General features: G+C 36.1%; 1 protein-coding gene across 1 annotated transcript in view; it reads left to right on the plus strand.

The window, feature by feature from the left end:
• WRN (WRN RecQ like helicase) overlaps nt 1-15,635 on the plus strand; it is a 129,937-nt gene that overhangs the window by 90,901 nt on the left and 23,401 nt on the right. The window contains 6 exon segments of the mRNA XM_032618551.1: nt 571-672; nt 955-1,047; nt 5,884-6,028; nt 13,872-14,042; nt 14,119-14,210; nt 15,235-15,307. Coding sequence (XP_032474442.1) covers nt 571-672; nt 955-1,047; nt 5,884-6,028; nt 13,872-14,042; nt 14,119-14,210; nt 15,235-15,307 — 676 coding nt within the window.

Here is a 15,635-nt window from a genome sequence, read left to right on the forward strand (position 1 = left end):
TTAGAATTGTTTGAGGAAGGAACTTAATTCTGATATTTTATTGGTGTCCTATAATACCCCATAATACAAAGAGGTAGTTTTTAGAGGGCTGAGAAGTTCTCTGAAGAGCTAAAGTGATGAAGGTTCATATTTAGATCATGAGTCTTTTTCAGTATTCCTTATATAGATTAGATACCTTTAGTTTCTCATATAAAATAACTTAAAGAATAACCTTTTACTGGGAAAAGGTAAAAATTCACGTATAGTAGAAAGATTGCCAAAAAAGCAAGTAGCATATAAGTCAAAATGAAGAACTGTAGGGTTTTAACAGTTTTTCATAGGCAGCTAAAAAATTGATGCTTGGACATGGGTAGAATTCTTTCAAAAGTAATTTTCATAAAAATCAGAAAAATGCTTGCCTCTTATGGGGGCATTGACAGGGAAGGGACACAATAACTTGCTGAGGTGATAGAAATGTTCTTTATCTTGTCAGCACTGTGGATGTTACAGACTATGAAAAATAAACAGGAATAAATAAATGAAATAAAACGAATACAATTTTAATAGTACTGTGGTATTTTTAATTGACAGGCGCCTCCTTAGTGAAATATGCAATGAAAAGTTTCGATTATACAAATTAAAGATGATGGCAAAGATGGAAAAATATCTTTATTCCAGAAGGTGTAGGCGACAGTAAGTATTATTTACTTTATATCAGTTAATAACAAGGATTTATAGATAATACTCTTAAGGAGAAAGTTTTGCAAAGTAATTAGAAGTATTTAAAAGATATTTGATGGTGTTAACATATGTGCTGAATTTTTAAGGCAACTTGCTTTGTGCCTCAGTAAACTGAAGCCAAATAATGAGGTCTCAGCTGAATCAGTTAACATTGATTTCACCTCATTATTTTCAACAATGAATTTAACATATGTTTTTGTTCTTTTATTTAATTTAAAATTTTCTCTTGGGTAGACTCATCTTGTCTCATTTTGAAGACAAACAGCTACGAAAGGCCTCCGTGGGAATTATGGGAACTGAAAATTGCTGTGATAATTGCAGGTCCAGGTAACGTTTTCTTCTTCTAGATGGACATTCTAAAAGTCTTTGTTTCTCTTCCTTTGCAAATAATTTTTAATTGAATTTTTGTTGAGTGATATGTATTGCAGTTTTTTAAAAACAAAATAATGAATTTATTTATTAAAAAAGAGGACAAAGCAAACAGTATTACAATCTTTTACTTTTATAAATAGATAAACCAATTAATGATAGACCTAAATCTAAACATATCAATAGTTATATTAAATGTAAATGATCTAAAAATACCATTTAGGGCTTCCCTGGTGGCACAGTGGTTGAGGACCCTGCCGATGCAGGGGACACGGGTTCGTGCCCCGGTCCGGGAAGATCCCACATGCCGCGGAGCAGCTGGGCCAGTGAGCCATGGCCGCTGAGCCTGTGCATCCAGAGCCTGTGCTCTGCAATGGGAGAGGCCACAACAGTGAGAGGCCCGCGTACCGCAAAAAAAAAAAATACCATTTAAAGGCAAAAATTGTTAGAATTGGTTTAAAAATATGACCCAACCAAATGCTGTCCACAAGAAATCCACTATAAGTATAATTATATAGGTAGATTAAAAATAAAAAGATAAAAACTGTATACCATGAAAACATTAATCAAAAGAAAGCTGGAGTTGTTACTTTTAATGTCAGATAATGGAGACTTTGGAGGAAGCATATTAGCAGGGATAAAGAAGGGCATTACATGATGATAAAAGAGTCAGTTTACCAATGTATCAGTCAGGGTTCTCCAGAGCAATACATGCACATATGTGTACACACACACACACACACACACACACACAGACAGATAATGAGAGAGGGAGAGAGAGGTTAATTTTAAGGTATTGGCTCATGCAGTTGTAGGGGTTGGCAAGCCTGAAATCTGTAGGCAGCCTAGCAGGCTGGAAAGTTGGGCAGGGTTTCTACATTACAGTTTTGAGTCACAATTCCTTGTTCTCCAGCCAACCTCAGTATTTGCTCTTTAAGGCCTTCATCTGATTGGATGAGACCTACTCACATTATCAAGGGTCAGCTCCTTTACCTAAAGTCAACTGATTATAAATGTTAATCCCATCTACAAAATACCTTTATAGCAACATCTAGGTTAGTGTTTGACCAAATGACTGGGTACCATAGCCTAGCCAAGCTGACACACAAAGATAACCATTATATCCAAGAACACCTAATCCTAAATGTGTATATACTTTAAAAAGAACTGACCGAATTGAAAGGAGAAATAGAGAAATCCGTAAGTAGAGTTGGTGACTTCAGCATCTCTCAGTAATTAATAGAGCTGGTAGACAGAACATCAGTAAGAAAATAGAAGAAATGGAACAGGACTGTCAGCAGACTAATTGACTTTTATAGAACATTCCACCTAACAACAGCAGATACACGTTCTTTTCAGGTGCAGATGGAATGTTCATGAAAATAGACTGTATTCTGGATCATAAAACAAACCTTAACACATTTAAAAGATTTGTATTTATACAGAATACATTTTCTAACTAAAATGGAATGAAACTAGAAATCAACAGCAGAAAGATAACAGGAAAGTCTCCAAACACTTGGAAATTAAGTAACACACTACTAAATAATCCATTAGTCAAAGAGGAAGTCTCAAGGTAAATCAGAAAATATTTTGAACTGAGTGAAATGAAAATACAAAATGTATGGGGTACAGCTAAAATGATACTGACAGGGAAGATTAGAGCATTAAATACTTACAGTAGAAGAAGGGTTTCAAATTAGTAATTAAGCTTCCACCTTAAACTAGCAAATAGGTGTAAAGAAAACTAAAAGGAAGCAGAAGGAAGGAAAGAATAAAGATAAGAGCATAAATCAATAGAAAACAAAAACAATTAGAGAAAACCAATGAACTCAAAAGCTCATTCTTTGAAAAGGTCAATAAAACTGATAGAAAGTTCTAAAAAGAAAAAAAAAAAAAGACGACGAGGAGACACAGATTACCAATATCAGGACTGAGAGAGGGAATTTCACTCTAGCCACAACAGACATTAAAAGGATAATGAGGAAATACTATGAATAACTCAGTGCACATACATTCAGTAATTTAGGTGAAATGGACCAATTCCTTGAAAACCTCAGACTAATAAAACTCACTCACACACACACACAAAAAAAACAACAAAAAAAACCCCTCACTCACAATGAAGTACATAACCTGAATAATCCTACCACTGTTGAAATTGGATCCTTGTTAAAAACTTCTGAAAATAAAATTCCCTAGCCCAAGTGATTTCAGTGGCAAATTCTGCCCCCCCAAAAGAAGAAATAATGCCAGTTCTACTATTTATGTGATATTCTCTCAAACATAAAACTGCACTGTAGAGATGAAGAAAAGATTAGTGGTTGCCAGAGATTAGAGGGATGGGGTCAAGGTTATGATTACAAAGGAACAGCACAAGGGAGTATTTTGCAGTGATGGATTTGTTGCATGTTCTGATTGTGGTGATGGTTAGAAGAGTCTATGAATGTGTTTAAATTTGTAGACCTTAACACACACACACAGACATACAATCAACTTAACTGTATATTAATTGAAAAAATAAAATACAAATGGTGTATGTAGTTTAGCTAACCATATACTAGGTGTGGTAGCTGTATACTGTTAGACAGAAGGAGTTTTATTAGGGATGGAGATGGTCTCTATGCAGTGATAAATGGTTCCTCCACCAAGAGGACAGAATTGTTCTATGCACCTTTAAAAAAAAACCTACAACTATGTAAAGCACAGACTGACAGAAAAGCTGGAAGAAATCAACAATTCCACCATCAAAGTAGGAGAGGTTGATTATAATTTTTAGTTATTGGTAGGTTAAGCAATCAAAAAATTAGGAAGCAGTAGAAAATCTGGTCAATATGGTAACAAGTCTGATTTATTGGACATGCAGTATGTAGAAGCCTTTACCAAGCAATTAGAGTAATGTGTCTCAAACATTTTTACTTCGTGACCCACCCACATAGTTAATGGCTCATTGAGTGTAGGTTCTGTTCAGAACCCTAAGGTCTCAAGGGATTAACCTTCAGCACACCTATAATCCATTTGTAGCACACGGGCTGGGAAGCGCGGAATTAGAGACTACACTTCTCAAACATAGATGGCATATTTATAAAAATGAACTATAGGGACTTCCCTCGTGGTGCAGTGGTTAAGAATCCTCCTGCCAATGCAGGGGACACGGGTTCGAGCCCTGGTCCGGGAAGAGCAACTAAGTCCGTGTACCACAACTACTGAGCCTGTGCTCAAGAGCCCGTGAGCTACCACTACTGAGCCCGTGAGCCACGACTACTGAAGCCCGTGTGCCTAGAGCCCGTGCTGCACAACAAGAGAAGCCACCGCAATGAGAAGCCCGTGCACTGCAACGAAGAGTAGCCCCTGCTCGCCACAACTAGAGAAAGCCCGTGCACAGCAATGAAGACCCAACACAGCCAAAAATAAATAAATAAAAATTTTAAAATGTACTATATATTAAAGCAGTGGGTGGCAAACTATGGCCCATGGACCAAATCCACTCACTGCCTGTTTTTGTAAATAAAGTTTTTTTGTAATACAGCCATGCCCTTTTGTTTATATATTATCTATGGCTGTTTTTGCAGAGTTGAGCTAAGTAGTTGTGACACAGAGATTGTCTGGCCCACAAAGCCTAAGCTGTTTACTGTCTGGCCCTTAATAGGAAGAGTTTTCTGACCTCTGTACTAGACTGTAACCTGTATCAAGTTTTCAGTGTATTGCTTTCAAACACACCACATTATCTGGCCAGAATGCAACAGAATTAGAAGTAAACAAGAGAATAAAAAGGGAAATTCTCATTCATTTGGAAATTTAAAATAATGTTCTAAAGTAACTCGTCAATCAAGGAAAAAACTCAAACTGGAAATTAAAACATTTTTAGAACTTAGTGATAATTACAGTAATATACATTAAAACTTGTATGCTGCAGCATAGGTGATACTTGGTGGGAATTTGATAGCTTTAAATACTCGTATTGGAAAAGAAAATTAATGAACTAAGTATCCTATTAAAGAAGTTAAAATAGAGAATAAACCTAAACGTAGCCTTTTTTTCCCTAAAAATATATCTAGAATACTGACTATATTCTTATTGCTATTTCAAAGATATTTATTATAAAGAAAGCAACTGAATTAGGTGGTTGAACTATATTAGTTGATTTTTTCTGAGTCCTTTTGTTCTCAACATGCCATAAAGAATTCTCATTTGTATTAATGAGAATTAATACAAATGAGAATTTCATTAATTTGTGTTAATGATAATTTCTACCTGAAGGATGGCTTAGGAATTTAACTTTTAAATGGACTTACATGAAAAGCTTATAATCTTTGGTCATATTTTAAAGTATGACTTTAACAACTTCTTGCATAGGAGATGTGTTTTTTCAGTTCAGAAGTTTTGCGACAGGGGTGGGGGTGGGCAATAAACCTTTTCTTCCATCAAAACCTAACACAAAAGTCCAGTATTTATACAGTAGATCAAGTGGAGCTATTTGAGCTGTAATCCTGCGTTCTGCTTGCTTGAACCTGTTTCTTTCTATGGCCCAAGATACCTCCTGTGAAACTTGGATCCTAGGGCACTAGTGTCGAGAACCATTAATATAACATACCTGTGATGCTATATTATCGTTTATATTTCATGTTTTACATACTTTACAGGCTCTCAGCTGTATTGAACTTTATTTTTAGCTTCTGAAGCAGTTGGCACATTTGAGATATTTTTTTACTGGGCTAACTGTTACACTAAATCTTTTTATTTCTAAAGGTACATGCCTTGGCTAAGCTTTCTTTACATATTGTTTTTATTTAGATTGGATCGCTGCTTTTCCATTGATGACTCAGATGATATGTCACAGGACTTTGGTCCACAAGCATTCCAGCTCTTATCTGCCGTGACCATCTTAGGCGAAAAGTTTGGAATTGGGGTTCCAATTTTATTTCTCCGAGGATCGTAAGTATGTCTGTGAGTCACCTTCAGAGTTCTTCTTTTACTCCTATTACACTTTTCTTCAGAGGTTTGTTTTTGCTGTTTTACCAATTATAGCTTTGGCTTTAGTTATCAGAACTCAGAGAGTCATATTAAGTTCCATTTAAGCACTGCATTCATTACCTTTGACAAAACTGTGTGTATCAATTAAGACAATGCTTCCAGGCTGTCTGTTTCAGTTTATTACATGCAGTTAGATGAATCCCTAGACTGGTCCTTTTTATAGGACAATTAAGAATTCATTGTGTCAAGGGACAGGTAGAACAAATTTGTATCTTGGTGCCCTGTGAAGTAGTAAATTTTTTGAGCAAATTTAATTTCAGTGATTATTTGTGAATGTCTAAGTTCAATAATAATATTTGGTAGTATATTTTTTCTTTCCTTCTATTTATTTTCTAATCAGAAGTATTTAAAATTCTAAGAAAGTTCTTTTTCTTCACCAATGAATAGTTAATTCTGCTACTTTTTTTTGAGTGATTAGTGTGCCAGCATTATGCTAACAGTTGCAGGTACAAATATGAGTAGGTCATGACCCTTATAGCCAGAGAGCTTTTTCTGTAGTCCTTTTGTTTATATGATTTTATTCCTGATTTAGAAGTCTGTAAAGTTAAGTAGTATATATTGACGTTAGTTGAATAAACCAAAAATGGGAGATAGACTCCTTTGCAACTACATATATTTATTAAAAATATACTAAAAGTGGAGATTAAAATTCTCACTTTGTAGAATTTTGTTTTGTTTTGTTTTCTTTCTTTATCTATTTTACTTATTTATTTTTGGCTGTGTTGGGTCTTTGTTGCTGTGTGTGGGCTTTTCTCTAGTTGCGGTGAGCGGGGCCTACTCTTTGTTGCGGTGCGCAGGTTTCTCATTGCGGTGGTTTCTCTTGTTGCGGAGCACGGGCTCCAGGTGCCCTGGCTTCAGTAGCTGTGGCTCGCGGGCTCTAGATGCAGGCTCAGCAGTTGTGGCTCAGAGGCTTAGTTGCTCCACAGCAACTAATGTGGGATCCTCCCGGACCAGGACTTGAACCCGTGTCCCCTGCATTGGCAGGCGGATTCTTAACCACTGCGCCACCAAGGAAGCCCTGTATGTAGAATTTTTAAAATAATTTAGGTCAGCATTCATTTCTTAAATTCTCAAATACTTTGTGTAAATATTTACTTTCTGAGTTTTTGTTTTGTTTTGAAAGGGACTTATTAAGTTAGCCAGTTGTGAAATACTTTTAATGAAATGCTAAAAATATATTAACTTCAGGTACTGATGTTTTTAGATTATGGAGTTTAAAATTTTGTTCTTAAATCTCAAGTTTGGTTAGAAATTTAACGGTAGAAGTGTTGCCTAAGGAACTTGGTTTAGCTGATATGAGTGCTTTTTTTTTTTAAAAAGAATTTAAGTTGCAAGGGATAGATTTAATGTAATTGAGATCTATGAAAATTTCTTGTCTCTGTCATCTTTAAAACCTGTGTATCCCAGCTGAATGTATAATTTATAAAAATTATCCTTGTTTTAATTTGGTGTAATCCAGCAGTATCCAGTATCAACAGGTAAGTGGAAGTGGGCTCCTAGACAAACTTGAACTGGTCACAAGACGGATCAGATTTCACCTATTATTTGAAAACCAAGTCAGACTGCTTATACCAACAGTCTCTTCTGGGAGTCTGCAAATTAAGAAGTTTATTCTTTGTGAAATTTTATATTACCCTTGCTAGATAAAGGTGTAAAACTTTTTTAAAAAGTCATTTAACAAAAATTTGTAGACATTAAGTACAGTGAAAATAAGGCAAGTTTTTTTCCCCCAATTTCAGTGATCTTGGTATCTACTGGGATATCATTTTTTAAATTATAATTGTATTTCCTTTGAGAATTTAGTGAATCGTCTACCTTAACTAATTTAGGAAAAATTAATATCTTTACAGATAATTTTCATTTGTAAGATGATTAAGTATCTTAAACTTGAAGCTCTTGGAGTTCATTTAAAGAGGTAATATTTGTACGTATGAAACAGATATTTCAGTAGCACATGATTCTCCTCTCTTACATAGGATGTTTAAAAATAGTATAAAAATAGTATAAATGATTATTCAGGCCATTCAGGTGTTTGTGAATGGAGTTTAAAATTTTGTTTTTAAAGCATAAGTTTTGCTGGAAATTAAATATTGCCTAAGGAACTTTGTTTTAGGGGTCTAAATAGCTCACCACATAAAAATCTTTTTTTATTTTTTTGCAGTACGCGGGCCTCTCACTGTTGTGGCCTCTCCTGTCGCAGAGCACGGGCCTCTCACTGTTGTGGCCTCTCCCGGGATCTTCCCGGACTGGGGCACGAACCCGTGTCCCCTGCCACGGCAGGCGAACTCTCAACCACTGCGCCACCAGGGAAGCCCCACATAAAAATCTTTAAACATCTTTGTGAATTAAGTATTAAGATATGCAGTTATCTTAATTTTACAGATTAGAAAACAGACACAGTCATTAATTTGCATAATCAGGAGATTAAGTGAAACCTCTCTCCTGATCATGTTATCAAAGTGCTCCAGAATTAGAGAACACTTTTGATAAAAGATGCTTTGACTATAGGCAGCCATTGGGAAACTATTGTTAGTTTTAATTACCCTTTATAATTTTCAAACTTTCTAACAGGAGAGGGTTATCCGTTTAATTTTTCGGACAAGCTATTTCATCAGGTTGAAATATATTCCTAGAGATAATTATTGTAACTTTGTATTTTGGCTTTATTGTTCACATAGAATAACAGTCCCAGAAATGACCTTTTTAAGCCCTGAAGCGGCAGCTGTGAACTTCTTTGGCCTGTAGGAACTGGGAAAGAGGCAAAAGAAAAAAAAAATTAGTTAAAATATAGACAGAAACTATGGACTTATTTTGTACTTTAAGAACACAGGGGGCTTCCCTGGTGGCGCAGTGGTTGGGAGTCCGCCTGCCGATGCAGGGGACACGGGTTCGTGCCCCGGTCTGAGAAGATCCCACATGCCGCGGAGCGGCTGGGCCCGTGAGCCATGGCCGCTGAGCCTGCGCGTCCGGAGCCTGTCCTCCGCAACGGGAGAGGCCACAACAGTGAGAGGCCCGCGTAACGCATAAAAAAAAAAAAAAAAGAACACAGGAATCTAAAACTTCTTAAGAGTTTATAACTACTTTTTTCTGCTAGTTATTAAACTTTTTTTTTTTTGGCTGCGCTGCATGGTATGCGGGATCTTAGTTCCCCAACCAGGGATCAAACCCGTGCCCCCTGCAGTGGAAGCATGGACTCCTGACCACTGGACCGCCAGGGAATTCCCAAAACATCTATTTTTGTGTGAGCTACTGTACTCTGTTTTGTGGGGAATTCAAAGTGGAATTAGATGAGACATCATCTAATATGGAAGGTGTGTTACTTGAGAATAAATAAGTATATCGCAGCATAAAAAGAGATCGGGGACATATGAATAGATATAAAGTATTATTTAAGTTCTGAAGAGAGAGTGCTTGTTAATGGCTGTGAAACTAGAGAAGTCTTTGTTATGGTATCACCGGTGCTTTTCTATTCTGTGGATGATAAGAGTAGATTTGGGCATTGAGAGCCAACCCGAGGGAAGAAGGTGGAGAGGAGTGTGGCATTCCCAGCTGAAAGAACTACCACAACAAGCAATCGTCATTTTTAAAGAAGTTAATTTAGAGAAGTGGCAAGTTTGTTTTCTCTATCAGATAATGGTGCGGAAGATTTGGCTTTTATTAGAAAGTGATCCTTTGGGACTTGTGCTCTGGCCAGTCGGCTCCCTTTATTCTAACACACATCGATCTGTTCATAGGTTTCCAAATTCCCTGATGCATCCGTTTGGTACCCTGATTTTTCCAGCCTGCTTTTTAAAGGAGAAGAATGGGTTGATAACTTCCATTTTTGAGACTTTGTCCCATAGAAGTAGAGACTCTTAGAGCAAAAAGATTATTTAACTCTACCACCTTATTATACAGCGGTTAATACTAAGTCCCAGAAAGTTAAATGACCTGTGTCATGTCAGGTCATTACTTCGTGCCAGAAGCAGGATGAGCGACAGCTTTCCTAACTAACGTTCTAGGGCTGTGTCTGTTTTATTATGCTGTTCAGATGCAGTTTTAAATTTGTATTTTTAGGTTGAATGATCTAGAGATACTAGAATGAAGATTTATGATTGGTAAGGGATATGTGCATGTATAATTGTGCACTCCTTGAAATCAGTGCCCAAATCCCTGTATCCGCTATGGCAGCTTCCTCATCCTTAGCAGTTTTACTTCATCAGTGGGTTAACCTGGAAAATTAAGTTAACTAGAACATATAAGTAATTAATGGAAGATGCCTCGCTCAGAGTAAGAAATTGTTAGACATCTGTGGTTTTTGTTTTTTTTTTTAAGACATTTGTTGTTGAAAATCCTTATTCTGTTTTTTCAGAAATGTTACTTGGGTAAATTTGGATTTCTCGTTGAAAAGGGAATATGATTTCTTTAAAACAAAATGATCTGTGTCAAAGAGCAGAAATATTTCGTTTTATGTATGGTGATTGCCATGGAAACATGACAGTGTAAATTTATTCACACAGTACACAGTATTCACAATGATTATTGATCATGAGGGGAAGGGACAGTTACCCCTACCAATTAGAAGAACATCTCATTTCTTTATATCAGCAAATGTGTTCATTCACTTCAGGTTGTTTTCTGCTTACGAAAGGGGAGGCTAGAGGAATAATTTCTAGTGTCCAGATTGCTAATAAGTACTAGTTAGGCAACTTAATGTCTTTGGTGTTATTAGTTTGCAAGCAATAGATTCTCCTACTATAAAGGTAAGCCCCCAGCAGATGTAGAATGCCATTACAAATGTTCTGGGAAAACTGACTTAATACTGAGTCAGGGCTTTTGCTTTTATGTTAAGGAAGGCAGGCTAAGTTAAAGGATAAGAAGTATTATTATACTTGTATAGCAGCTGAGGAAATAGAAACACAGGTAAGTTAAGTAACTGACTTGCCCAAAATCCAAAAGCTAGTAAGTACTGGAACTGTGACTTGAACCCAGGTGGTCTAGTTGCACTAACTACAATCAGTATATATGTATATGTATGTATATTGGTGTCTGTGTGTCTGTGTGTATATATATCCCTGGTGTAGTGGTCTGGAGGACTGTGTCCTAGTCTTACCTCTGTGACCTTAGGCTACCACTTAACATCTTTGAGCCTCTGATTGTATCTGAGTAAAAATGACTAGATAGATCAATGAGCTCCAATGTTCCTTCCAGATCTGAAATTCTGTGATGTTTGATTTTAAACATTCTACACAAATCAAACCAAAGTCAGTTAGTATAGGTAGTAGAGGTTGTTGTGGAAAAAAGTGCCACGTTGTACGTGGGTGTTTCTGTTTCTCTGAATCTTGTTCTAGTACAATTTTTGTAAATATAATCACCGTGATACTAAAGCTTTATTACTTAGCTATTTTAATACAAAATTCAATTTCAATTTTTATTTTTAGAATGCACGTTACAGACCCTGTTAATTAAACCTATAAGAAGCCTGTGTTTTAAAAAAGCTCAGTGTATCTGGGCACTGATGTGTCTCTGATGGGAACTTTCCTAATCTAATCTAATTTCAGCCTAGATTTCTTTATGTGAGGGATCAGTCTTTTTAGGTTATTTCACTTGTATTCACATTTTTAACATTCCAAAATGATAAACTTGTAACCGTAACGTTTTCATCAGTTGAACAAAACCAATACATTTGTAATATAGTGAGGCTTCTAGTGCTTGAGTTGTGTCTGCTGGAACTCATTCTGTATATTCTTTTCATTTTGATCCCTGGATTTGAATATGCACTGATTGTTAAACCATCATTAGAGTATAGATGAAATATAAAAATGTTGAGTGACAGGATGTACCTATTTCTCAAATTTTAGATTGTATTTCATATTGAAAATTTTAGAATACAGGAACTTCTTGACATACTCAAGGAGTGAATGTTTTTGAAACATGAATATAACCTAAAATACAGTATTTGTTATGAAGCACATGATCAGTCTAGCGAATTTAAACAGAAAGGTATTTATCACTGGGTGTTAAGTGTCTTAGAGTATTGTTGATAAGATTATACTGCAAAATAATCTTCCATGGAAGCAGTTGCCTCTTCTGTGGTTAAGAAGTTATCTGTCAGTGCCTGACCCCAAACTGCGCTGAATAGGGAGCTGTAACAATCAGGAAGGTTCTACTTCTGCTTGATCTGGGAGCTGCCTTCTATAATCTGTATCAACAAAATGAATGTCTCCTGTTACTTAGGAAGCTAGAAGCTATATGCTAGGTTCTTTGCTAACACTTTCTCATAAAAAGCAAACCCCTCCACAGTCATGCATACCTGCAAATATAGCAAAGTAGACCCCTTTGCCTCACTTCCTGCGTGTAGATGTCATGCAAAAATACCTTTGTTTAGTGGAACTTAAATCACATCCAGAAGCCTAGTTGAAAGAAAGTTTGAGAAATAGTGTTTGTAACTTCCCAGATTCTGTGGTAGAAGTCACAGTGGAGGAAGGACAGAATGACCCTCGAATTACAATCTGCTGTATTCACCGCAAATACATTAGATGGAAGCAATTCTCCAGAGAGCCCTATGTTTATATAGTACCATACACATTTAAAAGTAGTATTTAGATGCGTAGGATGGATGAAGGAGGTAATCAGGGACTTCCCTGGTGACACAGTGGTTAAGAATCTGCCTGCCAATGCAGGGGACATGGGTTCAAGCCCTGGTCTGGGAAGATCCCACATGCCTCAGAGCAGCTAAGCCCGTGCGCCACAACTACCGAGCCTACGCTCTAGAGACCACGAGCCACAACTACTGAGCCCGCGTGCCACAGCTACTGAAGCCCATGCGCCTAGAGCCTGTGCTCCACAACAAGAGAAGCCACCTAGAGCCTGTGCTCGGCAACAAGAGAAGCCACCGCAATGAGAAGCCCGTGCACCACAATGAAGAGCAGGCCCCGCTCGCCACAACTAGTGAAAGCCTGTGGGCAGCAACGAAGACCCAACGCATCCAAAAATAAATAAATAAATAAAATTTTATAAAAGGGGTAATCAGAGGGCCAAGTGAATAGAAAAAGTTCTCTGTGGAGAGTGAAGGTGGGGAGAGTCATTTCCATTAGAGGACAAGAGAATTGCATATGATGGGCTAGCTTCCCCAATATTTCTAGACCTTGATGGCTATGAAGAGTCTCCGATCGGAATCCTCTGGTCACTTAGGGAAGAATATCTCAAAAGCATCAACTGTCTAGCATGCACCTGCTTTTTCTGATGTATCTTAGTGAAGCAGCTAAATCAGAAATGATTAAGTAAACTTTGCTGAAACATCACGGACAAAAAGCACAGTAATGACAACAACGCAGTGGAAACCTGAGTCTTGGCACTGCACTCACTGATTACCAGCTATGGGTCACACTGTCTTTAACACCTATGCTTCAAGTCTTGAGCTGTAGATTTATGATCACGGTTTTCAAACAATGTGAGTATGTTAATAAAAGGTCTAAATAGCAAAGGTTAAATATTCCAAATATATCCAAACCTATGCATTGGGAAATGCATGTGATTTATATATGAAATTTCCTGCCATTATTTAAAACAGAAAAGGAACACTATTTTGAGTGTATTTATTTGTGACTTAAGTAATCAGAGCAAGCAGGAGGGGTATAAAAATTCCGTAGGTTTTTAAAGCTGAAATTTAGTGTTAAAGCCAAAGAATCAATAGACGATTTCGTGTTTTACATCTCCTGTTTAATTAAATAAACATTTTAAGAAATTGATTTTATGCCTAATTTCAGAATTCCCAGCGTCTTGAAGATAGATATCGCAGTCACAATTTCTTTGGCACTGGCAAGGATCACACAGAGAATTGGTGGAAGGTTTTTTCCCATCAGCTCATAACTGAGGGATTCTTGGTAGAAGTTCCTGGGCAAAGCAAATTTGTAAAGATTTGCACCCTTACAGAAAAGGTAAACAATGTAGAAGTCTGCCTGTTTGATTGAATTTTCTCACTGTGCATTAAACGATTCTTCTTGTGTTCAATAGGGTAGAAATTGGCTTGCTAAAGCCAAAACAGAATCTCCTCAGAGCCTTATCCTTCAAGCTAATGAAGAATTGTGTCCAAAGGAGTTTTTTTCTACCAAGGTTCATTTTTCAGTTTTTTTTTTAACTTCTGGGTTTTCTGTTATTTAAATGATTCATTTTGTACCAATTTACAGGTACCACACAAAGTAAAATGAGTAAAGATAATCATTTTTGCATACCTCTTTTAGTCAACTTGGTGTGGGAGTCAGTAGGGAGAATGATAAATCATAGAACACTGTCTTGGTGAATAGGAAGTAGATGACTATAGTACTTAGAAAGCTGCTCCTGTTGATTAAAGAAGTGTATAGCACAGGGAACTATATTCAGTATCTTGTAATAAACTATACTGGAAAAGAATCAGGAAAAAAAAGAATATAGAGACATACATACATATATGTATAACCAAGTAACTTTGCTGTACACCTGAAACTAATACAATATCGTAAATCGACTATGCTTCAATTAAAATAAATAAATAAATAAAATAAAGAAGCAACATTGAGGTAAATGTTGAAGAATCTATATACCATATTTCCTTCTTATGTATAGAGGACAGGGAGGGAATACACGTGTTGCCTACTTTTTAGTACCTTTACATGTTATCGATCATTTTTCAATTTTTTAAAAAATTGAAATATAATTGACATTTAACATTGTGTAAGCTTGAAGTGTACAAGTGTTGGCTTGATACATTTATATATTGCATTGTGATTATGGCAATAGCGTTAGATAACACTTTTATCACATCACTTGAATAGCACTTCTTTTTTGTGTAGAGAACAATTAAGATCTAGTCTCTGAGCAACTTTGAAGTTTATAATACAGTATTATTGACTATAACCATTATGTTGTACTTTAGATTATCAGTTTTACTTTTAAACTTAAAAAACTTCAAAGAGTTTTAAATCTAGACTTTGAAGAGCTTAAGCTCTTTGGAGGGGAAAAATCAATTTTAAAAAGCATCAGTTCTAAAAGAGTACTATAACCTTATCTGCCTTTCTAAGAGTGGAGGTGTGATGATTCATGTATTAGAAAATTACATTTTAACATTTGAGATAATTTAATTTTCTTATTTTTCAGTTCTAAAGCTGTATCTTCCGGCACTGAGCAACATTCCTCTAATCAAGTACCAGTTGAATTAACTTCAGAGGTTTGTTTTTATTAAAGAGGTGGTTCTTATTGTTTCATTCTTTATTGATGCAACTCCTGTTTAAAATTTTTCTGTTTTATTTCCACTCAAAGAGGAAAATGCCATATATAACAAGATATAAAATGTGGAAAGAGAAATGATATGAACAGAATAAAATATGCAATATATGATTTCTGGGGTTAATAGAACAGAAGTATCTGAGAAAGTAATGTTTATTTATTTTCTTTTAAGCCTATTTTATAACTCATTTGGCTTGGATATTATCATACTTCTTATAATATCTTTTTTTGGATATTATAATACTTCTAGTTGATGGAAAAATAAGCTT

The sequence above is a fragment of the Phocoena sinus genome, chromosome 21 (genome assembly GCF_008692025.1).
Source record: "Phocoena sinus isolate mPhoSin1 chromosome 21, mPhoSin1.pri, whole genome shotgun sequence".
Taxonomy (NCBI): domain Eukaryota; kingdom Metazoa; phylum Chordata; class Mammalia; order Artiodactyla; family Phocoenidae; genus Phocoena; species Phocoena sinus.